The sequence below is a fragment of the Biomphalaria glabrata genome, chromosome 10, assembly GCF_947242115.1.
Source record: "Biomphalaria glabrata chromosome 10, xgBioGlab47.1, whole genome shotgun sequence".
Classification (NCBI taxonomy): domain Eukaryota; kingdom Metazoa; phylum Mollusca; class Gastropoda; family Planorbidae; genus Biomphalaria; species Biomphalaria glabrata.
The window spans coordinates 31,709,218-31,734,335 of NC_074720.1; the positions used below are offsets into that span (position 1 = coordinate 31,709,218).

The following is a 25,118-nucleotide window of genomic DNA, read 5'->3' on the forward strand; positions in this document are numbered from 1 at the left end:
CCAAACTACAGCCTGCGGGTCACTTCCGACCCATGGACGTAACGAGGCAGCTGTGGATCATTTTATGGGACTCGACGCTGTGTTGCGGCTCGTGACATGCGAGTCGGAAATGTGTGTTCCACGTTGTAGAGAGTAGTATTTGGAACATTGTGCATGTTAGAAAACATATGTAACATTTATGTATTCTTCTTTGAAGTAATTAAATTGGTAAACATATCAACGCATCTTTAATAAAGAAATATTCTCGCACTGAAATGAACTGATCAGTCTTTATATCCCTCTGAGAGACCTACTCTCCTTGGATTATAAGCTTCACTAGTTGTGTCGCGTTTTCCCCTTAAATGTTACGGAAGGTATACAGGTTTGGAACTCTCTCCCCATAGAGCTCAGATAAACAACATGCTTCACTACATTTAAGAAGGTTATTAAGACTTCACTGTTTTCTTGTGTAGAGAACTAGGTCGCCGCATGAAAATTTAACACTAGCAATAGACAACTATAAAACCTTCTATTTCATAGTACTTGTTTAGCTCAGTAGCTAGCATGTCGGCCTTGGAGTTCAAATTCAAGTCAATCAACTTTTTTTTTTTAAACTACTTTTGAAAAGCCAGCATGGAAACCTTCTCTCATATACCCCATAGTCCCCTCTAACTGGTTCACATAAGTGATGGGACAATAGCGTATTGAGAACGCGAAAAGAATGAAATGGCGCTAGACAAAAATCATTTGGTAAAAATATTTCCAATCGCAAAGATTTATTAATGTTAGTCTTTAGTAGTCTAGACTCTAGATCAATTACAATTAAATTACATGATTGATTCAAAATAATTGATACAGTTACATATAATACAGGCTTAAAATTATTTTTCTATATATTTTATTTGTTTGTATTTTTAATCCAAAACGCTCTGAGCCAACATTATGATTTTAACAACGCTCTATCAATTAAATTATTATTGGCATAATATACAGTGATAAATCGACTATTGTCACAAAACAAATGAAATTTAAATATTATTATAAATATAATACGGACAACTCGCGACTGGCACAAGAAAAACTGGTCGCCCCCACCTACGCTACATAGATGTAATAAAACGTGACCTCAAATCAGTGAACATCAATATTGACTATTGGGAAGACATAGCTCTAGACCAAGAAAGCTATGGACAGTAAAAGAACATGGGTCTCAGCTCAGGAAGAAAAACGTACAATACGAAAAATGGCCAGCTCCTCTACCACCGAAGCAAAAGCCACCTTAACCTGCGATATTTGTGGACGGGAGTGTCTCTCCAAAATAGGTCTCCACAGCCACGTGAGGAAGTGTGCGAGATGAACCAAAGTCGTTCTACGACTGAAGGAGGCCAATAAAAAAAACGAGGGCTACATGTAGCAAGAACAACGAGTCTTCCTTTTTCATTGAGCAAATGTTGGATACCAAATAAATTGCAGAGTGGGATCAGGGACTTCTTTCCCTGGAAGTAGATAGTTAGACCTGCAGTTTACTGCCAATTACCTTGACCATTGGTCACCTCGTGACTAAAGTAGTAATGTTAATTAGAAAAAAAGGATGTAGTTTAACAATCAAATTAACAAAGAGAGAGAGAGAGAGAGAGAGAGAGAGAGAGAGAGAGAGAGATAGTTCAAGATAATGAAAGGAAAAAAGGATTGAATATATAGAATTGATTTTAGAGTGTCTTTGCTATGTGCAGGAGGCAAGGTGGCTCAGAGGTAAAGCGCTTGGCTTACGAACTGGGGTCCCAGGTTCGAAACTTGGTGAAGACTGGCAATTTTTAATTTTGGGACCTTTGGACGCTTCTGAAGAATGTCAAGCAGCAGCGGGTTCAGAAGAGTGTCAAGCTTTAATGGGTACCTGACATTAGTTGAGAAAAGGTAAAGACAGTTGGTTGTTAAGCTAGCCACATGACACCCTCGTTAACCGTAGGCCACAGAAATAGATGATCATTTGCTTTATAGACCACAAGATCTGGAAGAGGATTTCTTTTTACTTTTGTTATGTTTACGAAATAATAGTTCCAGAAAACCGTTTATAGTTGAAACCTTCGCGACATTTAATATAGAACCTTTAAACTCGCTAACATAGAATACAAAATTAAAATCAAGGTTTTATGTAATACGGTGACGTTTTGGCTCCGCCGTTTTGGCGACGGGACGTTTTGGCGCGAGCCGTTTTGGCGACGAGATATCATTTGATGATAATTTAATAAGCACTTAGCATATATAACAATGTTTATTTCACCCTACCATAATATTGTATGTATAGTATGAATTCTAACACCGTTCAGCGAATTGTTTTTTTTTTTTAAATTATAAAGGTTTTGCTTATTTCATGAATATAGGCCTATAATAATCAGATTCCTAAATTGTAATGACATGCTATATGTGAGTTCTGCTAATCGCACTGGATGACATTTTTGAATTTCTTTCCAAAAGATTTTTTTTATTTGACATTAGTGTAATATACGAACTAGCTAAGTGTCACACTTTAATATAACAAAAACCATGTTAACATCTAAAGCTCTATTACGCTGAATGACGACAATAACTCCACACATAGTAAAGATCAAGACACGGAATGTGGTCAGTACAAACTCTAACGTGAAAAGATATATTTTGAGAAATTGGGTAGGGGTGATTTGGGTGACACATCTCCTTGGGAATGGTCATTACATGTGACGCCTATCCCGCCCCCTCTCTTCTGCTCAAATTTCACTCCTTGTATATACTCTTTCCTCCACCCCTCCCCTCTCTAACGCTATATTTGTTTTTAATTTTAAAGTAGTATCTTAAAAAACTTTTTTGAAAATAAAAGCGTGCCTCTTAATAAACACACATACACAAGCCAACACACATACACAAGCCAAAAATGTTTATTAAAGAAAATGATGTGATAAACAAACACACATTTACATTTAGTACGTGAAAAATATGTCTTAACACAAACACGCATGCAAAACATAGATATGAATAATTCTTTTAAAAGAAATAATACAATAAACGTACATAATGTATTTCGCGCCAAAACGTCCCGTCGCCAAAACGGCTCGCGCCAAAACGACCTTCGTGCCAAAACGGCGGGGCTAAAACGGCGTCGCCAAAACGGCGACGCTAAAACGTCCTGCTTCGTATGTAATAATACCTGATATATACTTTGTTCATCAAAATGCCTCAGTCCCGCCGAATGTCCCCCGGGTTCAACAACTTCATCATCGGTATCATTGAAATCATCATAAGTATCATTATTATCCTGATGACATACACACATTTTATTTCTAATAATAAATTATTAATTATATTTACTAAATATTCAGGCGTGAAAGACCGAGACAGAGACACTGGAGAAAAAAAAAGGAGAGAAAACATGACAAAACTAGAAAAAAGCGACAGACCGATAGAAAGAAAAAAAAATAGAAAAAAAAAAAGAGTCAGCAACAGACAATGAGAGACAAGAGGAGAAAAACAAATACGAAGAGAAGAAAGGAGAAAAAGGGATGAAAAGAATAAAAGAGACAGAAAGAAAGAGAAAATGATAATTGAAAAAAAAGATATATTAGAGAAAAAAAAGAGATTAATAGAAAAAGATTGACAAGAATATAAAAAGAGGTTTATATAAATAAGGACGGATATAAAACAAGATGCAGAGAAAAAAAAAGAGACAGTGAAATAGAGACCTGAAGAGAAAGAGAGACAGTGTATAAAGGGCTTAGAAAAAAGAGACAGAGAAAACTGGAGACAAAGTGATAAAAAGAAAGTGAGACATTTATTAGAAAGACAGTGAAAAATAAAGAAAGAATAAGAAAAATATACAAAATACTTTTTTTTTTAAAAGCGTAGCTAGGAATTTTCATCATTTTGTAAGTTTTCTGATTCGTCGAAGTGTATCCTTCTAAACAAATTGAACATGGGTCGTTTTGAGTTAAAGGTCTCTCGAGATTCGTCTGCGTCTGGATAGGTGTCTGTCCTTGAGCTGAAAGGCGTTGTGGATCGGTCTGTCCTTGGGCTGAAGGGCGATGTGGATTAGGTTGTCCTTGAGCTAAAGGGCGTTGTGGATTAGGCTGGTTCTGCGTAGGCCTCTGTCCTTGTTCCGAAGGTCCTTGATTTTGTATTGGATAAGCTAAGTTTCCCTTAGTAAATATAAAAGGTCAATTCAATAACGTTTCGTTAGCTCATATTAAAGTAAAAGAAAATTCGTATAGCAACATATTAAAACGTCGTCAAGTACTAAGCTTCACATATGCCATCGAGTTTGAATTTCGCTTTGACCTGCAATTATTAATTGGGAATTCTGAAAAGTCAACAAACTTACCTACCTGTCATTTATTCTTGACAATTTAAAATGCTATTTATTGTAGAAGCGACTGAGACTTGGAGGGTCATATGTTTCTTATAGATAAAGACTCTAACACTGTATATACTACTTATATTTTGAGTGCTATATATCAATATAAATTACCTGATATATATTTCGCTCGTCAATATTCAGCCGACTTATACCATGAACAACAGGACCATTACCATCATCATCATCATTATCATGATAATCATGATCATCAATACCATTATTACCATACAAGTGACTATGCAATATGATTGTAATAAAATAATTAAAAAACAATGGTTGTAATATTGAATACCGATACAACGTGGGTAGCTTAGCAAATTTTGCATATAAAAGCAATACTAATAAATTTCGATTAATTGATTGACTAGTTGTATGATTTTTTGTTTGATTAATGTGTTATCATCGAGCAAGAGTTTGTATGCAAAGTTTGATGATGATTAGATGAGTAGAAGTTGTGGACTAATATAAGAGTTGGGAAAAATACAAATGAGATATGACTTTATACAGCGATGCTCGGCTAAATTGTATACATAAAAGGTTCCTCTGTGTCTTGGTGTACACATTGGTTAGAGTCAGCGAGGAAACATTCTGGAGTAGCTTATTGTCTCTTGGCTTGATAACTGCAACGCCATGCTTTCACGAGTTCCTGATAACATAGTCGACAAGCAGCAGTGGGTTCAGAAGAGTGCCAAGCAGCAGAGGGTTCAGAAGAGTATCAAGCAGCAGAGGGTTCAGAAGAGTGCCAAGCAGCAGCGGGTTCAGAAGAGTGCCAAGCAGCAGAGGGTTCAGAAGAGTGCCAGGCAGCAGCGGGTTCAGAAGAGTGCCAAGCAGCTGTGAGTTCAGAAGAGTGCCAAGCAGCAGTGGGTTCAGAAGAGTGCCAAGCAGCAGCGGGTTCAGAAGAGTGCCAAGCAGCAGAGGGTTCAGAAGAGTGCCAAGCAGCAGAGGGTTCAGAAGAGTGCCAGGCAGCAGCGGGTTCAGAAGAGTGCCAAGCAGCTGTGAGTTCAGAAGAGTGCCAAGCAGCAGTGGGTTCAGAATAGTGCCAAGCAGCAGCGGGTTCAGAAGAGTGCCAAGCAGCAGATGGTTCAGAAGAGTGCCAAGCAGCAGCGGGTTCAGAAGAGTGCCAAGCAGCAGCGGGTTCAGAAGAGTGCCAAGCATCAGCGGGTTCAGAAGAGTGCCAAGCAGCAGCGGGTTCAGAAGAGTGCCAAGCAGCAGCGGGTTCAGAAGAGTGCCAAGCAGCAGCGGGTTCAGAAGAGTGCCAAGCAGTACTGGATTCAGAAGAGTGCCAAGCAGCAGCGGGTTCAGAAAAGTGCCAAGCAGTACTGGATTCAGAAGAGTGCCAAGCAGTAGTGGATTCAGAAGAGTGCCAAGCAGTAGTAAATTCAGAAGAGTGCCAAGCAGCAGCGGGTTCAAAAGAGTGTCAAGCAGTAGTGGGTTCAGAAGAATGTCAAGAAGCAGCGGGTTCAGAAGAGTGCCAAGCAGCAGAGGGTTCAGAATAGTGCCAAGCAGCAGCGGGTTCAGAAGAGTGCCAAGCAGTAGTGGATTCAGAAGAGTGCCAAGCAGCAGATGGTTCAGAAGAGTGCCAAGCAGCAGCGGGTTCAAAAGAGTGTCAAGCAGTAGTGGGTTCAGAAGAATGTCAAGAAGCAGCGGGTTCAGAAGAGTGCCAAGCAGCAGAGGGTTCAGAAGAGTGTCAAGCAGCAGAGGGTTCAGAAGAGTGCCAAGGAGCAGAGGGTTCAGAAGAGTGTTAAGCAGCAGCGGGTTCAGAAGAGTGCCAAGCAGCAGAGGGTTCAGAAGAGTGTCAAGCAGTAGTGGATTCAGAAGAGTGTCAAACAGCTGTGAGTTCAGAAGAGTGCCAAACAGCAGTGGGTTCACAAGATTGTCAAGCAGCAGAGGGTTCAGAAGAGTGTCAAGAAGCAGATGGTTCAGAAGAGTGCCAAGCAGCAGAGGGTTCAGAAGAGTGCCAGGCAGCAGCGGGTTCAGAAGAGTGTTAAGCAGCAGAGAGTTCAGAAGAGTGTCAGGCAGCAGCGGGTTCAGAAGAGTGTCTTCTTCTTTTTCTTCTTCTTCTAGCCAGCTTTATTGCTGCTGATCTGTGAGCTCTTTTGCAGACTGTGCCAAGGAAAAAAAGTGTGCTGTTTTCTTCAGTTGTTCAGCACTGCCGTACAGCAGAGGGTTCAGAAGAGTGTCAAGCAGCAAAAGGTTCAGAAAATTTTTTGTCGAATTTATTTAATACATAATGTTCCTGAGCATCTTTTATTTCATTAAACTCTTAAATGAATGCGGGAACACCCGAAGAATTGTCAGTTCAATATAAAGGTTGTCTAGACCTCTTGCCAAATTTAAATTATGTTTTTATTATATTTTGTAAAATCAGAAGGGTCAAACTATAGTTTTCTCATTGTAGTGATTCTTTCCTCAAAAATATACTGTCAATTTTCTTGGAAAATCGTTAGAGCCGTTTTCGAGAACCGTGACCATCCAGGTTTCGTTCATTCTGAACGTGCGATTTAAACGGAGGCATTATAAAAAAAATTGAAATTAATTGCAAAATATTTTTTTTAATAAAATATTAAAATTAACAAGTGGATTCCTGAATTTAGTTGTAAGCATGTCAGAAATATTTATATAAATAAGAATAAATTAATTTATATTATAAAAATCATAATTGTAGATGAACCTACGAATTGGAAATGTCCAGAATCCGTTGTATTTACAGAAGTGTTGACAGAAGTTCTGCATATAGGACACGTGTCATTCTCCTGAATTCAGAATATAAAATACATTGTACATAAAATACCAATACCAATACCAAATAATTTAAATTCAATTTTAGTTGACTCCTCAGCTCCCCTATCCAATTTGTTTATATTAACCACTCTAAAATACAAACTATATGGAGAAATATTAAAAAGAGTAATGTAAGAGATACATTAAGATATCTAGTGGCATTAAACGAAAAAAAAATACGAATGAAAAAAAATCATTTAATTGGGGATGTATGTGGATATAATTTAGAGATTTATAGTAAAAAAACAAACAGTAAGGCTTAAAGGTTGTTTTTATTCTTTTAGGCTACTATTAAGTAACTTCACTTCGTAGAATAAATTTGTGTACATATCGGTATTATTGTTGCAATTATATGTAGGACACATTAGAATCAATTGTTGATTTTCATGAAATGTTAATGTACAGAAAAAAAAAGTCGAAGAATTCAAAAGAAATATGAAAATAAAGCCATTAAATCAATTTCTTACTTCTAGCCAGGTATCAATACAATTCCTGTGAAAACCATGCAAACATGCCAGGAAAGTTTTCTCACTAGTCGAAGTGAATCCTTCTAAACAAATTGAACATGGGTCGTTTTGAGTTAAAGGTCGCTCGAGATCCGTCTGTCCTTGACCCAAAGGGCATTGTGAATTGGGCTGTCCTTGAGCTGAAGGACGTTGTGGATTAGGTTGTCCTTGAGCTAAAGGGCTTTGTGGATTGGGCTGTCCTTGAGCTGAAGGACGTTGTGGATTAGGTTGTCCTTGAGCTGAAGGACGTTGTGGATTAGGTTGTCCTTGAGCTGAAGGACGTTGTGGATTAGGTTGTCCTTGAGCTAAAGGGCGTTGTGGATTGGGTTGGTTCTGTGTAGGCATCTGTCCTTGTTCCGAAGGTCCTTGATTTCGTATTGAATGTGCTAAGTTCCCCTTTGAAAATATAAAAGGTCAATTCAATAATCACCCAAGCAGTAGTTTGTCTCGACATATATCATTTATACATCTTATTAAGATGACTTTTAGGATATATAAATAGAAAGAAGTTTGCAATGATGAATGTTACTTATTATTATAACTTTGGTATGTCTTACAAGACAAAAGCTTAATTAGTGTATATTCCTTTTTTTTTAAATATTCCTTTTTGCTTTTTGTTTTTTTTAGAGACGACTGTTTTTCTATGCAATAAGACGTATATTAATTAATTGTGTTTTTCCTAGAGTCTGTGTGACGAGGGTTTATTTGAAGTGTCAAGAAATAATCATTAGAATCTAGAAACATTTTTAAAATTATTATTATTATTGCTTCCATACCTTTTTAATAATAAAATATGCCAAACTTTGGAAGTAAAATGCCAAATAACCTACAACTAAACGTTTAAACGTAAGAACGTTACTATCGAAAAATCGTTACGATGCGAGGACCTGTTCCTTTTCAAGGACCGTTGCAATGCGAGGACCCCGACTAACTAACTTTCCCCTAATTTATACTTTGCTGAACCGTACTTTCCAGAATCATAGAAACTTCTCCCGTAAATATTTTATTAACTGTGACCTTCTAGAAGGTGCGCATTGTGATAGACTAGACCTAAAGGTGTCAACATTAAAAGGAGAACGATTTCCGCCCAAGGAGAGAGCCAATATGGAGAGACTGTGCCTAAGAGAGATGTTGTTTTGTGTACCTGTGATGTCGTGTAAATAAACGTCTATGTCTCGTGGAGTTGCCTCACTTAAGTAATTACAATTAACCTCTTTCTCTGATTCGATGACTATAATTAATGTGTGTTTTTTCTGGACCAGACCTCGGCTTCTAGAAACTAACATATTCCATCGAATTTGAATTTCGCTTTAACCTGTAATTATTAATTAGGAATTTTGAAAAGTCAACAAACTTACCTAGCTGTCATCTATTCTTTACAATGTAATGCCTGGGTGTAACGCGCTAGTGTCAAAGCGCCTGAGACTTGGAGGGTCCTATGCTGCTCATAGATAAAACTCTCTAACACTATATGCAAATACAAATTTAAGTGCTTTATATCAAATTAATTACCTGATATATATTTCGTTTGTCAAAATTCAACTGTCTTATACTATGTGTCACAGGATCATCATCATCACCATCATCATCATCATCACTATCGTCATAATCATTTTCATCATCATTTAGACTTACATAACCACACTAGTAACATAAAAAATATATTTAAAAAAATAATTATTTTTTTTAATTCGGATACAATATAACATGCAATAACACACAAGACAAACGGGTTAACGCATCCACGTTGAGCAGTCAAGGTTATTGACAAGTTGTATATAGTTCATGATCATTTTCTCTGTTCAATGCAGTTCATCAATTATATAAATTCATAGTCGCAGATGTATGAGCTTATAATACTGTTGAGCAGTCAAGGTTATTGAGAAATTGTATATAGTTCAAGATTAAATACACTGTTCATTTTAATATACCCGCTGGAGTCATAGTGGCAGATATAACTCGGTTACGTCTCGTTATGTTTTAACAAATTAAATCTTGACCTAAAGCCAAGAGCATAAGTTTCAATATGTATACATCTATATATCCGTGTTGTATAAACTATACACTTTAAAAGCTGCTATAAAAAATGTATACGTTTTAAAAGAGCGGGCTAATTTCACTAGAAAAATCAAACATTTTTTTTACACATTATTCACTTTTCTTAATAATATAGCTTATTAATTATTTTTATTTTAACATATTTTTAGATTATGTCGCTCTACCATGTGGTCGATTGGCCAATTCTATTAAGTGTGTGTTGGGGGGGGGGGGGCTGCGATTGCAGTTAGAGCTCCTCCATCGACCATATCTTTCGGTTGGGGGTGCGGTTTAATTTTTGAGCTTTCAAACCTGGCGTCCTGGGTTCGAATCATGGTGAAGACTGGGATTTTGAACTTCGGGATTTTTAGGGCGCGCCTGAGTCCATCCACCTCTAATAGGTGCCTGACTTTAGTTGGGGAAAGTAAAGGCGATTGGTCGTTGTGATGTCCACATAACACCCTCCTTGTTAAACGTTGGCCAAAGAAACACATGACCTTAACATCATCTGCTCTATAGACCGTATGGTCTGTAAGGGTAACTATTTAACTATTAAACTAGTGAGTCATGTAAATCAGCTAGAAGTTTATGGTTCGTCAAATACAAAAATTAATATATTATAAATATATATTTTTTTTTAAATTGCATTTTCAAAAAAGAAAAAAATAAAGGCCTACCGTTATAGGTCCACTTGCAAACTGCTTTGCTACATCACTGAAAGTGCTCTGATTAAAATAAAAAAAAGATTCATGCAATAAAATAGTTACTAACCAAATGTAAATAAAAAAAAAAACATATAATTTTTAAGTGCATTTTAGAATATAAGAGGTCTCAATCCTTTATATTAGCATGTTCTACATGAGAGCAACATGAGACAAAGATGATTACTAAAAACATTTAACAAAACATTAGTTTTTATTACATTTTCATATGCATAAATACCGTAGACACATAAAATTAATGTTTTAATAAAATTATTCTGTATAATTAAAGATTTAAATTGCAATGATAATGAAGAATGCTCTTGAAGGCTTCGTAAGCATCGACGGAAAAAGAATTACTAGCTTTGCAGATGGCAAAGGTCAGATTTGCCCAAAATACAGTCCGCGGGCCACGACCGGCCCGCGACGTGGTTCTATCCGGTCCGCCTAAACGTAGGCACAAAGTGGAGAGTATCCCTTGTACAATATATATATAAACTTCCCCTACGTTAGGATAAATGGATCGGTACTGATAATAAGCTAACATATTTGTTTTTTTAAAGGAAAAAGTGTCTCTATTTAAAGAACATAGCATTTAACAGCTTTATGAAACTAAAACGCATAAATAAATAATAAGGCAGTATTTTTTGGTTTGAGATGCGAATGTTAGATTACACCTAGAGTGGAGGATTGATGAGAATATTTACCAAAATATAAAATAAAAATGATTCAATGATTCCTTTTTTTGTTGTTGATGTTGCCCGCGACACGATTTCCGGAATTTAAAACGCGGCCCGCCGGCAGAATAACGTTGAGCATCACTGGCATAGATAGTCTGGCAGAAACAGGGGAAGGGTTAGCTGACTTGGTGATGAGCATAGACAAGACTTCCACGCGATAGGGCGAATCCCCCCCCCCAGCCGCGGCTACGCCCATGGTTGTATCAATTAGTTTGGATCAGTCATATAATTAAATTTTTAATAGATCTAGACTAAAAATAATATCTTTCTCAATAAGCTATGACCATATGACTTGCCTAGACCAGTTGGAAAATGGGTGTGGGGGTGGGGGTATGGAAAAAGGGGGCATTTGTTTGATCGCTTTTTAAATTCTTTTATAAAAAAAAGGGGGTGGGGGGTGGAACGACCTCAGTGCTCAAATCTCTCCAAGTTGACACTCTACCACTGTGCAGGGGAAGTGTTATGCAAATAGAATGTTTTACTTTTATCTATTGTTAGCTACAAACGGGGACTAATTCAGCTTACAACATCACATCGATCAAGTACAATTTCTTGCCCTTCTTCGAGATACCAAATTAATTAATTACTAATAGATAATTAGCAAATTTCTTTTTTTTTAAATTGATTCTTGTGTTGTCTGGTAAAAGAAATAATTGTGCAAAATTTCAGCTTGATCCGAGATTGGGTGTAGGAGAAATAACGTGTACAAACTTTTAATCAGTCAGTCAGACAGACAGACATAGTGAGTTGATATAAATTATAAGCTTTGAAAAAAAAATGAAGGTTTACCTTAACTTATTACTACCTAAATGTAATCATTACATTACGTACCTCATATGTAGGCCTAAACTTGTCATATAAATGGTCTGTTACCTCTCGTAGTTGAATTTGTTGCATTTTTGTTAAATTTAAATCATTTAAATCACTCTGTTCATTGAAATTAGTAAACATGATCTGTAGTATGATACATAAGGTCAGAAAGGGAAACTTTACTTTCAAACTGTTACTTTATTTTATTATTGTCTTTACAATAGGAAGTATAATAACCAAGTGCCCGAATACAACAATCTATTTTTCTTTGACACAAATCTTAACATCTATTGATTTAGTTTTGATAAAAGAACAGTTGTTTTGTCTAGACTAAAATGAAAGAGATGCAGGCCTGAATCAGCCATAAAAACGAATGACATGGCAGAAATTAAGTCTCTAATTACCCTGCAATACTAGATATACACAAGGATACGAGTAAGTCATGATCATCTTCTGTTAAGAACGAAAGTGTGTCATTGTTAAGATAAAATAAGCAAAACAAAAAAAAAAGGTCTTCACATCATGGTACATGTTCCCTAAAGTGAGTGTTAGTTTACGTTTAAGAAAAAAAAATTTAATTTATCTATTTGAAATATTGCGTCTTACTGAAACTCCAGAAAAATCAATGACTTGAGAGTGATACAATTGAGAAGCCATTTCATTCTGTAGTCCGGCGTATGCACCCTCGTCCTGCAACATAAGTTAAAGAAAAAATAAAGAAGAAATAACAAATAATATATATATATATATATATATATATATATATATATATATATAGAGAGAGAGAGAGAGAGAGAGAGAGAAAGAAAGATAGATAGATAGATAGATAGATAGATACAAGATATGCTAATGCCTTCATAATTAACATTTTGTTCCAATTATTAATACATTTATAATACTGTTATAAACTTGGTGGTGGCAAAGAGAGGGGTAGTGGTGTGTGTGTAGTCAGCCGACGCAAATCGCCCTAGGCCAGCGCTAGACGAGCGGTCAACCGTGACGAGCTACGACGATCAGCCTAGTCGAGTGTCAACAGGACAGTTCGGGAAAGATCGCCGTCCTGAACAGAGCTCAGGAGCGTCACGAGAGTTGTAGTCATCTGACCACCTAGAAACGTCGAGCGGCGTTCTGTCCGGTTTGAGAAGGCCAGTAGGGACCCTATATAAGAGCGGAGGCGACGCAGTCAAGACGGTTCAGAAAGGAGGTTCACGGCAGGGGTTCAGAGCCCGGTTCACTACAGTCCGGTCGACTACAGCACAGTTCAGCGGTGTGGTTCTGTACGGAGCATTACGACGGTTCAGTGCGGAGTACTGTCAAGTACAGTTGAGACGACTGGCGTCTTGACCTTGGTCTGCGATCGAGTCCGACACCACGAGCCTAGTGTGTGAAGTCAGTCCTGAACTGTTGAACCCAGTGCAAGCCCGGAACGAGACGGAGAGGCCAGTGCAAGAGTTGATACGGCGGAACGGTGTTATCGGAGAGATATTTGTACAGAGTACGTGTTGCCAATTGTACAGTATTGGCTGTTATTTATTGACATTAAAGTGTTACGTTACTATGGAGCCCTGAGTTGTCAAGTTCTTTAAGTTGGTGGTGTTTGGTGCAGTTTGCAGAGAGCCTGGATAGTGAGATTCGTAACAATACATATATATAGGCTAATAAATATATCTAGATCTGGGCTCTATTTAGTACTATTTAGACTGTCAAGTGTATAATGAGGATATGTCAAAACTGCGCGCTATAAAAGTAGTTCGTTTTTTTTTAACTTACAACTAAAGCGAAGTTCGTATCAAAATTTTATTTTTTTTAAACATTTCAATCAGCATTTCATTCCATGAGTTAGTCAATAAATGGAAAATATACTTTATAATAATACATTCATACTTTTCCATTGTGACCTTAGATGCATTTTTATTTACCGATGCGCTAATCTATGAATGAAGCTTGAGTGATTAATGAAGAAGAATGTGACCTTTTTAAACTTACCCCCATAAGGTTTTTCATTGAAAGGTGGTGTATTATATATATATTGAAAGTCTGTTTGCACATATAATTGAAACAAATAAATGGTTCACTTTCGGAAAAGAAAAAGTAGCCGTTGCATCAGAACTTTGAAAGATCAAAAATATCATGATGTCCGATTTTCATTTTCTCTTCTAGTATCTAAGATCTGAGATCTAAACAGGACAGACGAACGAACGGACAGACAGACCACACAAAACTAATAGCGTCTATTTCCCTTTAGGGCCGCTAAAAAAAGGATTTATTGCACATCGACCTAAAAGTAATAATTTACAAGATTAGTGAAAAGCTTTAAACATTGCAATTAGGCCTATAATGAGAGTTACAATAAATAGAAATAATAATAACAATAAAGAGAATGTCATCGATTCCGAAGATTAAAAATGAATGCAGTGTTTCACATGACGACACAAACCCAGTTGCGACCTGCCTTTTTTCCACCGGAAGTCTCTTTTAAGTTATAGGAATAAGTTAATTTAGGCTTCTTAATTTGACATAACTAAGGTTTGCATTTCCGTTGATAGCTATATTTTAATCTTATTGTTTTAAATTGTAATTTTGTGTTCAAGTAGAAAACATATCTATAACATATCTATAACATATCTATAACATATCTATAACATATCTATAACATATCTATAACATATCTATAACATATCTATAACATATCTATAACATATCTATAACATACCTATAACATATCTATAACATATCTATAACTTACGATCTGAAATGGCTGATTTTCCTGTTCGTAGGTAAAAGGAATCCCTGTACTTCGGCATTTTAGACAAAACTTTTTTTTCTGTTTAGAATATAGAATGTAAAGACTGTATGTAAAAATCTATCTATCTATCTATCTATCTATCTATCTATCTATCTATCTATCTATCTATCTATATATATATATATATATATATAGGCCTATATATATATCTATATATATATATATGACCGGTCATTTCATACCCTAGACATTTCATCCACCGGTCATTTCATTCCCCGGTCATTTCATCCCCAATTAAATTTTTTTCTATTCCATTGTTTAATTGTGGTGTTAAGGCTTTGACTTTAAGCCCTAATTTCATCTAATATATAAATATGATTATGTAGAATCCTTTTTTTTTTTCACATGTTACTAATGCGTTTATAGTGTTTCCTCTTCCACTTTGCATTCTTGATGAGAAATCTTTAAAACTGGGAGTTAATTTAGCTATAGCGCTTCTATTGGATGTTGGGGATGTAATAGTATAATATTATCCTGCGCATGGCGTAATGATCAAAGGCCAAGGTTTGGTGGAAGTAGTGAAAATCTTTTGAGAGATAGAAGTGCGATTACAATACTTATGACCGTGCGCTAATAACTTATCATCAAAGGCCAAGGTTTGGTGGAAGTAGTGAAAATCTTTTGAGAGATAGAAGTGCGATTACAATACTTATGACCGTGCCGCTGATAACTTATCATCAAAGGCCAAGGTGTGGTGGAAGTAGTGAAAATCTTTTGAGAGATAGAAGTGCGATTACAATACTTATGACCGTGCCGCTGATAACTTATCATCAAAGGCCAAGGTGTGGTGGAAGTAGTGAAAATCTTTTGAGAGATAGAAGTGCGATTACAATACTTATGACCGTGCCGCTGATAACTTATCATCAAAGGCCAAGGTGTGGTGGAAGTACGACCATGTTTTACTTTATTTTTCAATCGCTCTTTCTTGAAATTGGCTGCGTCATTTTTAGCCTTGAAATAAGGTTTTATTTATTTTTTTCTAATAAAGGCTGACTTTACCTATATCAGGATAACACTTTTTTTTACATTACCTTTATATTAATACATGTTAAATAATTAAATAGTTTTCAATAACATTTAATTTTAATTTTATTCTTATTGTCACGTACACTGTATCTATATTTAGCAATAGTCTATATTTAGCGTGTCGGCAGAATTTTAGCTACCTCGGGGAATTTTCTATCACGCAACAGGATCATGTTCAGAATAAATGTGATTGGTTTTGAAATATTAATTATTGTACATTGAGCTGCATTTATTGGTTGGCATTGCAACGAGGGGATGTTAGACACGTGACAAAGGTTCTAGATTTTTAGTCAGTCTTGTATGGAACGTGTTAGAGAGAACATGTACTAGACTTTAGTGTTAGAACTCAATTACATTATTGTGTAGATCAGTTATGTTATTCAAGTACATTTAATCATTGTAATTATTTGTGAATAGCTTTTTCAAGTTCTGAATTAAAGTAATTGTTTTAGACGAAGAGAAGTTTCTTCATTGAATATAATAAAATACTTAGATCGTATTGTCAAATAGTAACTTCTAGATCTAGATGATCCTCTTATCAAATGGCAACTTCTAGATGATCCTCTTATCAACTGGCAACTTCTAGATCATCCTCTTATCAACTAGCAACTTCTACATGATCATCTTATCAACTGACGATTTCTGAATCCGCGGCAACCACGATCATTGATGGTGCAATATAGATCAAGATAATCTTCTACGTGACATCACCACTATTAAGAGATCGTGACAGTGGCACCATTGATGATTGTGACACTTATCTAACGTGTTACACTTTTTTGTCATTTAAATAAAAAATGAATATATCAAATATTGCTCATTTCATGATTTTTTACAATTACTATTTGTTAGATAAAAGGATCAGATGATGAAATGACCAGGGGATGAAATGACCAGGGGATGAAAATGAAATGACCGGGGATGGAGTGACCGGGAACCCCTTTTTATATACCGTAGCACAATGCTATGACAGTGATGTATTGTTTTTGGTTCTATCTCAGCTACTTACAATGTTTATACATTTCTTATGATATTTATGATTGCATTGTACGAATGATACCCTATCAAAAGGCTGGATTTTCTGAGAACAAACAGAGCACTTTTGACGATTTCTAGACATTTCGATTGCAGTTAAACGAAATCTGAAAATAATAGAAAAAAAAAGTTTTTAAATAGCGTGTCAACAAAATCTCAAATAGAACTTTAATTAGCTTTTTGCAATGTTTAAAAATGTTTAAATATACAATGTATTGTTAGAATTAGCTTTTCTTTTTTTTTGGTTCTTTAAAATTGCTTTTCTGTTCTTTTTTTTTAATATATCCTATACATCTTGGTGATTTCTAGACATGGTACGCAAGAAGCATGTTCTGATCATTTTGACTAGATAGGAAACAGTGTACACATCCATCTGATCACTTTGACTAGATAGGAAACAGTGTACACATCCATCTGATCACTTTGTCTAGATAGGAAACAGTGTACACATCAACTGAAATGGCTTTTTGCTCTTTTTTTTTTGTTGCCTGAACTTCTTTATGAAGTCTTGACGATGTGGCTACATTATCGTATGCCTGGAATCATCACATTAATACGTTTAGCATAACTCTATCCAGGCTTTTTAAGATATCAGAACTATACCATGAGCTTTGGTAGATGTTTTTGAGACAAAGCCTAAAACATACCGGTATAGACAGTTGAACGTTACATTAATACATTTTATAACTTAAGGTTTGTTTTTTTGATACAAAATACTAGATTACCATGAAGCATTTATATATTGATAAGTATATCTCTTACTTGGTTTGTTAAAACATTTTTGGTACCAGACTGGAAACTACCTTATTTTGTACATCACAGATTTACAATTGTATAAGTTATTATTTCACAACTGGGTCATATTTAGATAACATTTCCACAATTTCAAGAAAATTTCTTTTATTCAACAAAGACTCATCTTCAATTTGCTAAAGTTTCCAAAATTTTAAAGCTTGGTAAATGTTCTTCAGTGTTCTCCCAATTTTCTAATTTTGGACAAGTCCACAATTTATCAACACAACAAAATATATCAAACGTCCTTCTGTAGAATCTTCCCCCATTAGGCACAATCTCATACAATCATTCTTATACTTTTATTAGGCACAATCTCATACAATCATTCTTATAATTTTGAATCTTGCTTCTGTAACTTTTTTTATTTTTTTATTTTTATTCACTTTGGTGTCAACCCCTAGCTGGTGTCCCTCAGCGCGGCCAGCATCTCGCAATTCACCCCTCCCGGGACGCCGCTGTCTATTTGCAATCTATTTTTATATAAACAATTTAAAAAAAAAACTACGTTTATATACTTTTCATGAGAAAGAATGTAGATTTTGATGACCCGTTAAAAAAAGGGTATTTGTATATGTTCATAAAACCTATTTTAGGTTAGCTTCAATATTTAATAGTTAGTATGGTGTGATGGAAATTATCAGTACAGATAATCCCCCTGTCTGCACCAAAGCATTAAATGATCATGTGCTATTAGCTTAAAAATTCGACTTTATAATTTGATCTTTGTTCAACCTGATACCATACGATTAGCACTTTCCGACCCATTTGTTTTATATGCTAACTAACAGGCTGTTGAGAGAGAGAGAGAGAGAGAGAGAGAGAGAGAGACAGAGAGAGAGAGAGAGAGAGAGAGAGAGAGACGTCGTATTGTCTTGCTCAAAGTTTTAGCTTTTCTGTCCAGCCACTTACCTAAATCATGTTTACGACAACCTGTACAACAATGTCTACCTAAAGCCTACTGTTAGCTCGATGTTTCCTTCATTGGAAACCCAGAGAGCTCATTAAATAAACTTAAACAGAAGAACTTGGCATTCGGCTCTAAAACTGGCCGCACAGATAATCAATCGATTCCTTTATACATTCTTTCATTCAGTTGGCGACTGTACGAAACAATACGTGCAATTTGAATTGTGTAGTAATTCAGCAGAGCGTGTCAAGTATTAGCACAGCTCCTAACTACGGGCTAGAAACAGCTTATTTATATTTAGGCTAAGTCTATCTGATCTAGCGCATTGTAACTTAGATCGAGGGAGACATGTGATCTGTGTAGAGTGTAGGCCTACTCTAAAATGATCTCCTTTAACACAGCTGTATTATACAATCACAGAATAGCGGCATGTTAGCACTACAGTAAGCAGATTTAGGAAGCACAAGCAACTCTTTTTATCGTATTATCAATATTTAATGTTAACATTTTGAAATTATTTAGTATTTCCTCAATAATTAAATAATACTAAAAGGAAAACAAGGTTACAAAGCAAGATTGTGTGGAAACACAAACTGAAAATTGGCCTCCGAAGTGGTCCACCCAGGCAGGTAAATAGGCAGATTTCAAAATTTTTCAGAAAGAACATCAGAATGAAATTCTATCAAAGACAAATGACAGAAAAGAAGGAGAAAGAAGGTTAACAGATCTTGTGTGGTGCCCCAGCGATCCAGCAGACTAAAGGACAGGTGAAAGTGAATGTGAAGTAAGATGTGAACCTGGCCTAACTGATGTCTTATAATGAATATCTAATTGATCTAATTGTTTTGTAAAGGGTCAATCTCTTATTCAAATCCTCAAGAAAAAAACATCGCTGTAAAAAAAAAAAAGAATTAAGTGTATTATTTTAGTGGCTCTGGACTGCAGTTCACGCGATAATATGAAAAACTACTTATTAATTGTTGTTTTAATTTATGTCCGACTTATATGCATACTAAATAGATTTTTTTTCTCTTTAAAAAAAAAAAGAAAACATTTTTGTGTAAATGTAGTAGTTAATAGTAAGGCAGAACTTAAATAACTTAGCAATACAAATGTAATAAAAAATTTTTTGACAAAAATCTAAAATCATTTGCATAAATATGTTTAAAAAGTGGTAATTGGTCGCTTTCCATTTTCCCTTGCTTTTACTCATTTCTGAAGGTAAAAATAATTTACTAATATTTACAGATTTCTTGTATACAGTGGTACCAAGCTATATTTGTTAACTAATTATGTCACCTCGTAAACCGTGGTCCAAAGAAACAGATAACATTTATATCATCTGTCCTATAGGTATGGAAGGAGAACTCGATTTTGTTTTTTATTTTACAGCGTCATCTCAGCTGGTAGGTTAATCAGATTCAATTGTATATACCCGGTATAATAGGATACGTTTTAGTAGGCCTACTCTAGAATTCTGCCCGATGGACTGATTAAACTGTGTTTAATATACCGTACCGGTAATTAAATATATTCAAGGTAAGATTTCTAAAAGCTAATGAATTACACTTAATGTTTCCTCACCTGAATGATAAAAAACATATAAATAAATAAATATGTCCACTAGATCACAAATCTAAGTATAATTATCAAAAAATTTACTAATCATTCGTCAATGGCCAACACAAAAATCCAGTAGAAAGACAAAATCTCTAAGGATCTAGTCCTCTGACATTTTAGACAATGAAGCTCTTGTCATTTCGCTGAACTAGACATTGCTATATTTAACACATACGAATTACAATGCATAATTTTTTGAACGCGGTGTCTTTTGGTTTCGATTTGAGATGACTACGAACTATATATTCATGTATGATCAATAAGTAGGAGGTGTGGTAAAGTGCTTGGCTTCCGAAACGGGTCCTGGATCAAATCCTGATGAAGACTGGGATTTTTTTACTTTCGGGATCTTTGGGCGCCTCTGAGTCCACCCAGCTCTATTGGGTACCTGACATTAGTTGGAGAAAAGGCGATTGGTCGTTTACCTTTACATCATCTGCCCTATTGACCACATGGTCTGATAGCGGAACTTTACTAATGAATAAGGAAATAAAAGTATGTAAATAAAGAAGATAATTAAAAGATAAAATATAGAGTCGAAAGCTAGTCATAGACTTTAGCGATCTAATAAAAAGAAAGTGAATATTGTTGCTGATTGAGGAACTAATAAGTTTACCAAGTATTTTTCATAAATTTTCGATCCCTGTAAAGATATTATAGTATAGCTCCACCAGATATGAAGTTTAAAGAAGTGATAGTATCTCAGGATGAATTTTTTTTTTTTAAATTCTGTATATGAGCCACTTGTTCAAAGCAAAGGATTATTGCCAAAGAAAAAGTAAAATACCCGGTAGGCCTACGTGTTTAGCGAATCATCCCTTCTTCAGCATCAAAGGTCCATTTGAGTAAAGTTTAAGAAGTTGAGATCCTCTCTTACAAAAACCACACACAGAAACCCTGATGTGCGTAATTCACGAATATAGCCTAACACAGGTCAAGATTTTGTCTTACCCGACCTGTCGAATATGAGAAACATTACCTCTACCTCGAAGTGGAGGCACCGTGCGTCAAAGTTTAGCCTGAACTGTGCGAAATATAAACCAATGGATTAGTGGCCCGACTTACTTACTTAGGTGCTTCCGCGCCGTTCGGCAATGTCTGAAGCCTCCTCCCACCTGGTGTCCACTTTTCTGAGGTCCTCCATGAAGGTGTGACGCCAAGTTATACGAGGACGTCCCTAAGAGATCCAATTCTTCACCGAGATTCGAATCCGACCCTTCACATCGGAAGTCAGGCGCTTTACAACTCAGGGCCATTCTATATTAATATAAGAGATTAGCCTGTTCAAGAAGTACGGTAAGTCATATTTTCTCTGCTCGACGCCTTTCCCATCTACTTCCAGATCGCGGCGCTATGCATTGGGGCATGGGTCGTCCCCTCTTCCATCGAGGGTACCAGGTGAGGGCTTTCCTTGTTATGTTTGGTGCAGGTTTGCAAAAAGGGTAAACTATCTATCTACACCTTTGTTCTTTGCCACAATTCCCCATTTGAGATTTGGTCTGGCCAGTGGATGAAAATAGTCTTCCTGAGGCAGGTTTTAATGAATACCGGTACCGGGATTTTTTTCATGGTGTTGATTGTGGTTCTCCAGGTATCTGCTCTATAAAGTAATATTGACATAATAATGGTGTTAAGATATTGAGCCTGATCTTGATAGTGGTGCTTGTTTCCATAGATTCCCCACTAAATATTCCTATCATTCGCCTAACACAATTAGAGTAAAACTGGTCAACATCATACTTTACTAGTATCTAGATTGTGTACATATGTGTATATTTTCTTTCTCAAAGCATAATTTGAATCTAGATGTGTGCAGATTTCTAGATATGTAATAGCCTACATTTGCTAAAGTAAGTAAGTAAGTAGTGAGTGTATGTGTTATGTTTGTTTTAAACAGTACCCGGTAATGAGTGAGTTCCATTCGTTGCTTTGACTATGAGAGCCAATACTGCGGATGAAAAATGTTTCCTCAACGGAGTCATCTCGACCTTCTGACTTCACTATACTTACAGGCTTTGATCTGCACACTGACGAGAAATGACCTTTCTTAATGACACTTATGACAGGTTTCCCCATAAGCTGGGCACTGACGAGAAATGACCTTGGTTTTTTACTAAACATTTTATAATTTGTATTGTTACTATTGATAATATTTTCAATTGAACATTCTGTTGTGTTAAACATGTATTCAGTTTACTCATTTGTTTAGTGAGAAAGAGAACTCATTTGTTTAGTGAGAAAGAGAAATCATTTGTATAGTCAATTCATATCTCAAAGCTTTCAAGGAGGAAGCTGTGTGTGTTTTGAGTGGCTGGTAGTGCAGTGTATGTGTATGAAATGACCAGCGGACCTTCAGTGTGCATGGTTGAGTGAACAGCAGTGTGTCAGGACTGTGTGTAAAAGGAAGTGAAGCTCATGTTTTAGTGTGTCTATTACAGTGTTCTAATCTGCATTACGATTAATATAACACTGTAACATCGGGATTGCAGCATACCCAGTTAGTCTTCCATCTAGCTTTATAATCATTACAATAGTGAATAGTAGGCCTATATACCATTAAACACAATTTATGTTTATATTCTTTAATATTTAAAACAAAAGTAAACTTAAGTAGCTAACACACAGTAAAACACACGAACAATGTAAATAGGACATGTTTATTGCACATATGTATGTTCAACAGGATTCAAATAAAAACCGATTACATAAAAAAAATTGAAAATCTTACATCCCTTTGCTAATAATAATACTCTCCCCTGTCGATTGTTAGCCAGGGCTATGCTGAAATAAAGTTAAAAAAAAAAAAAAATACAGCGTCAACGCGTGTGGAATAAATAGGCCTTTCTGTCCACATCCAACTAGAGCTCATATAATGCCTGAAATGATAATTCCTTACGGAACCAAAACGAAGGCATTGAAATTAAAGATTAAAAAAAAAACATTTAGAACTTTCGCTCTGGTCTACAAGTGTTCTGATAAAGGAGACGCTAGACTACACCTATCCCACCTCACTTTGACATCCTATTTTATTTGAGCTGCCTATGCATACTTTCAACTGCGACAAATGGGTGACCAGTTTATAAATGCTTTGAGATTTGATATGTCTCACAACTCTTAGAATGGCAGTGAATTGGGCTTAGCGTGATTAATATGGTTGATTTATTACAATATTTCATTTTAAATAGCTCTTCTTTGAAAGCTACTTAGATCTAAGTAGATCACTCTTGCTGTCAATATCAATCATGTTAAGTATAATGTGAATTGAACTTTAGGAATCATAGCCTAAAATAAACTGAACATTCTACATACGCGAGAATGATAGGGCCTAGATAATTTTAAAAACTTGATGGCATTACAAATTAGTGTATTTATACTATACATTCTATTTCATTTATCAAACATTTTATTTGCTTAGGCGTTTTAAATTAGGCTTTTTTAAAACACGTATCTCGCATGTGGAAAAAGCACGTGCCAAAGGCGTGAATGACAGCCTTCCAAGAAGGCTTTTAATGATCAACACAGGCGCCATTTTTCCCTCGCTGGTATGGAGGAAGAGAGCTGGCAGCCTATGCCTTCTGAAAGAAATTGTTAGAGAACTTTCATGAAGGCAGCGGGACACACATTTGATTAAGTCCTTGTTGAAGACAGGTGCAGAAGAGGTAAATAACATTTTAATAGACCTCTATCTGACAAAATGTTTGCACTTGATGTGCCAAAATATGCAGGTCGCAATTGGATTTGCACAGAAGTCTAGTTATTTGAAACACAGCCCTCATGCTTAATCATCAAAGACATGGCCATCATTATTAGTGTATTCAATGCATTGAGATCAATAGAGATCGACATATAAGCAGTTTAACATATTTAATAAATAACAATTTAAAGAAACAAATTTTGGTAATTTTGTTAGATATTTTTGTTTTAAAAAAGATATACCGGTATCTAGTATTACAAGTGACCCAATTTTTTACTTTCAGGTACCTGGAAAATGAGTAAGTTGTTACAGCTAGTTAAGCATAAAACATTTTTTGTTTGTGCTTATATTGATAATTAGTTGTTAATATTTTGCTATTAATAAATATGTAAACATTGTAAATAGAAAAGTGACTAGCTTTCCTTATCATATTTACAGCTACCAAAAGATTTAGAAGCATTTAAAAAATGTTTTAAAGTAAAACATGATAAAAACTCTCATATGAACTTCCCAAGTGCTGAACTATTTTTCAACCTGGAAGAAAAACTCAATGAAATTTTGCTGCAAGAATTAGAAGAAAAATGTCAAACATCAAGAGAATCAATTTTACAACAAATAATAAGAATAGCATGCTTCACCATTAACCCGACATTTAAAAAAGAAGGAAAGAAAGACACAGGAAGTTATGTTTATTCATCAGTAGATGACAAGTTGAAGTTTTATGCCATCTGTCATTCAAAATGAAAGTGACGCCTCCCCTTCACAAGTTTTCATGGGAGTACAATTCAGAAATGAGGAGTGGTGGCTGAGTGGTTGGCTTCCAAACCAGGTACCAGGTTTGAATTCTGGAGAATTTTTTTTTAATTTTGGGATATTTGGTTCATGGGCCACAGGAACAGATGACGTTTTACATCAATAAACATTTCAGGTGGACCAATTATTATAGGCTAATCAACAGAAAGACTAATCTGAGTTAAGTATTTCACTACCTTCTGAAAAAGAGCAAAAAAAACTAATAAGATGATTTTAATAAATTACAAAAAGTAAGAAAGATATTGTGTCCCATCCACATGGGTTCTCTAAACATATTACAATATGGAAACATTATTAATGAGTGCTTTACCAAAGATACAGAGAACGGAAATGAAAAACATGTTTTAAGAAAGACAGTCCAATAGCTTCCACTGCACAATCTTGTGCTCAATGGAAATATACTAGATCTAGCATGTTTTAAGTAAGAATAAGCTTACACTACACAATCTTGTGCTCAATGGAAATATACTAGATGTAGCATGTT

At 35.6% G+C, this 25,118-nt stretch overlaps 1 protein-coding gene across 1 annotated transcript in view; it reads right to left on the bottom strand.

Moving 5' to 3' along the window:
- LOC106069007 (uncharacterized) overlaps nucleotides 1–18,695 on the bottom strand; it is a 36,654-nt gene extending 17,959 nt beyond the window's left edge. Inside the window, exons 1-10 of the mRNA XM_056045241.1 lie at nucleotides 18,510–18,695; nucleotides 16,780–16,912; nucleotides 14,685–14,762; nucleotides 12,545–12,628; nucleotides 11,960–12,055; nucleotides 10,365–10,412; nucleotides 9,163–9,294; nucleotides 7,612–8,046; nucleotides 7,039–7,116; nucleotides 3,161–3,268 (exon numbers count right to left, since the gene is read on the bottom strand). Coding sequence (XP_055901216.1) covers nucleotides 3,161–3,268; nucleotides 7,039–7,116; nucleotides 7,612–8,046; nucleotides 9,163–9,294; nucleotides 10,365–10,412; nucleotides 11,960–12,055; nucleotides 12,545–12,628; nucleotides 14,685–14,762; nucleotides 16,780–16,890 — 1,170 coding nt within the window. The 5' untranslated portion in view covers nucleotides 16,891–16,912; nucleotides 18,510–18,695. The remainder of the gene's footprint in view (nucleotides 1–3,160; nucleotides 3,269–7,038; nucleotides 7,117–7,611; nucleotides 8,047–9,162; nucleotides 9,295–10,364; nucleotides 10,413–11,959; nucleotides 12,056–12,544; nucleotides 12,629–14,684; nucleotides 14,763–16,779; nucleotides 16,913–18,509) is intronic.
- Nucleotides 18,696–25,118: the final 6,423 nt, after the last annotated feature.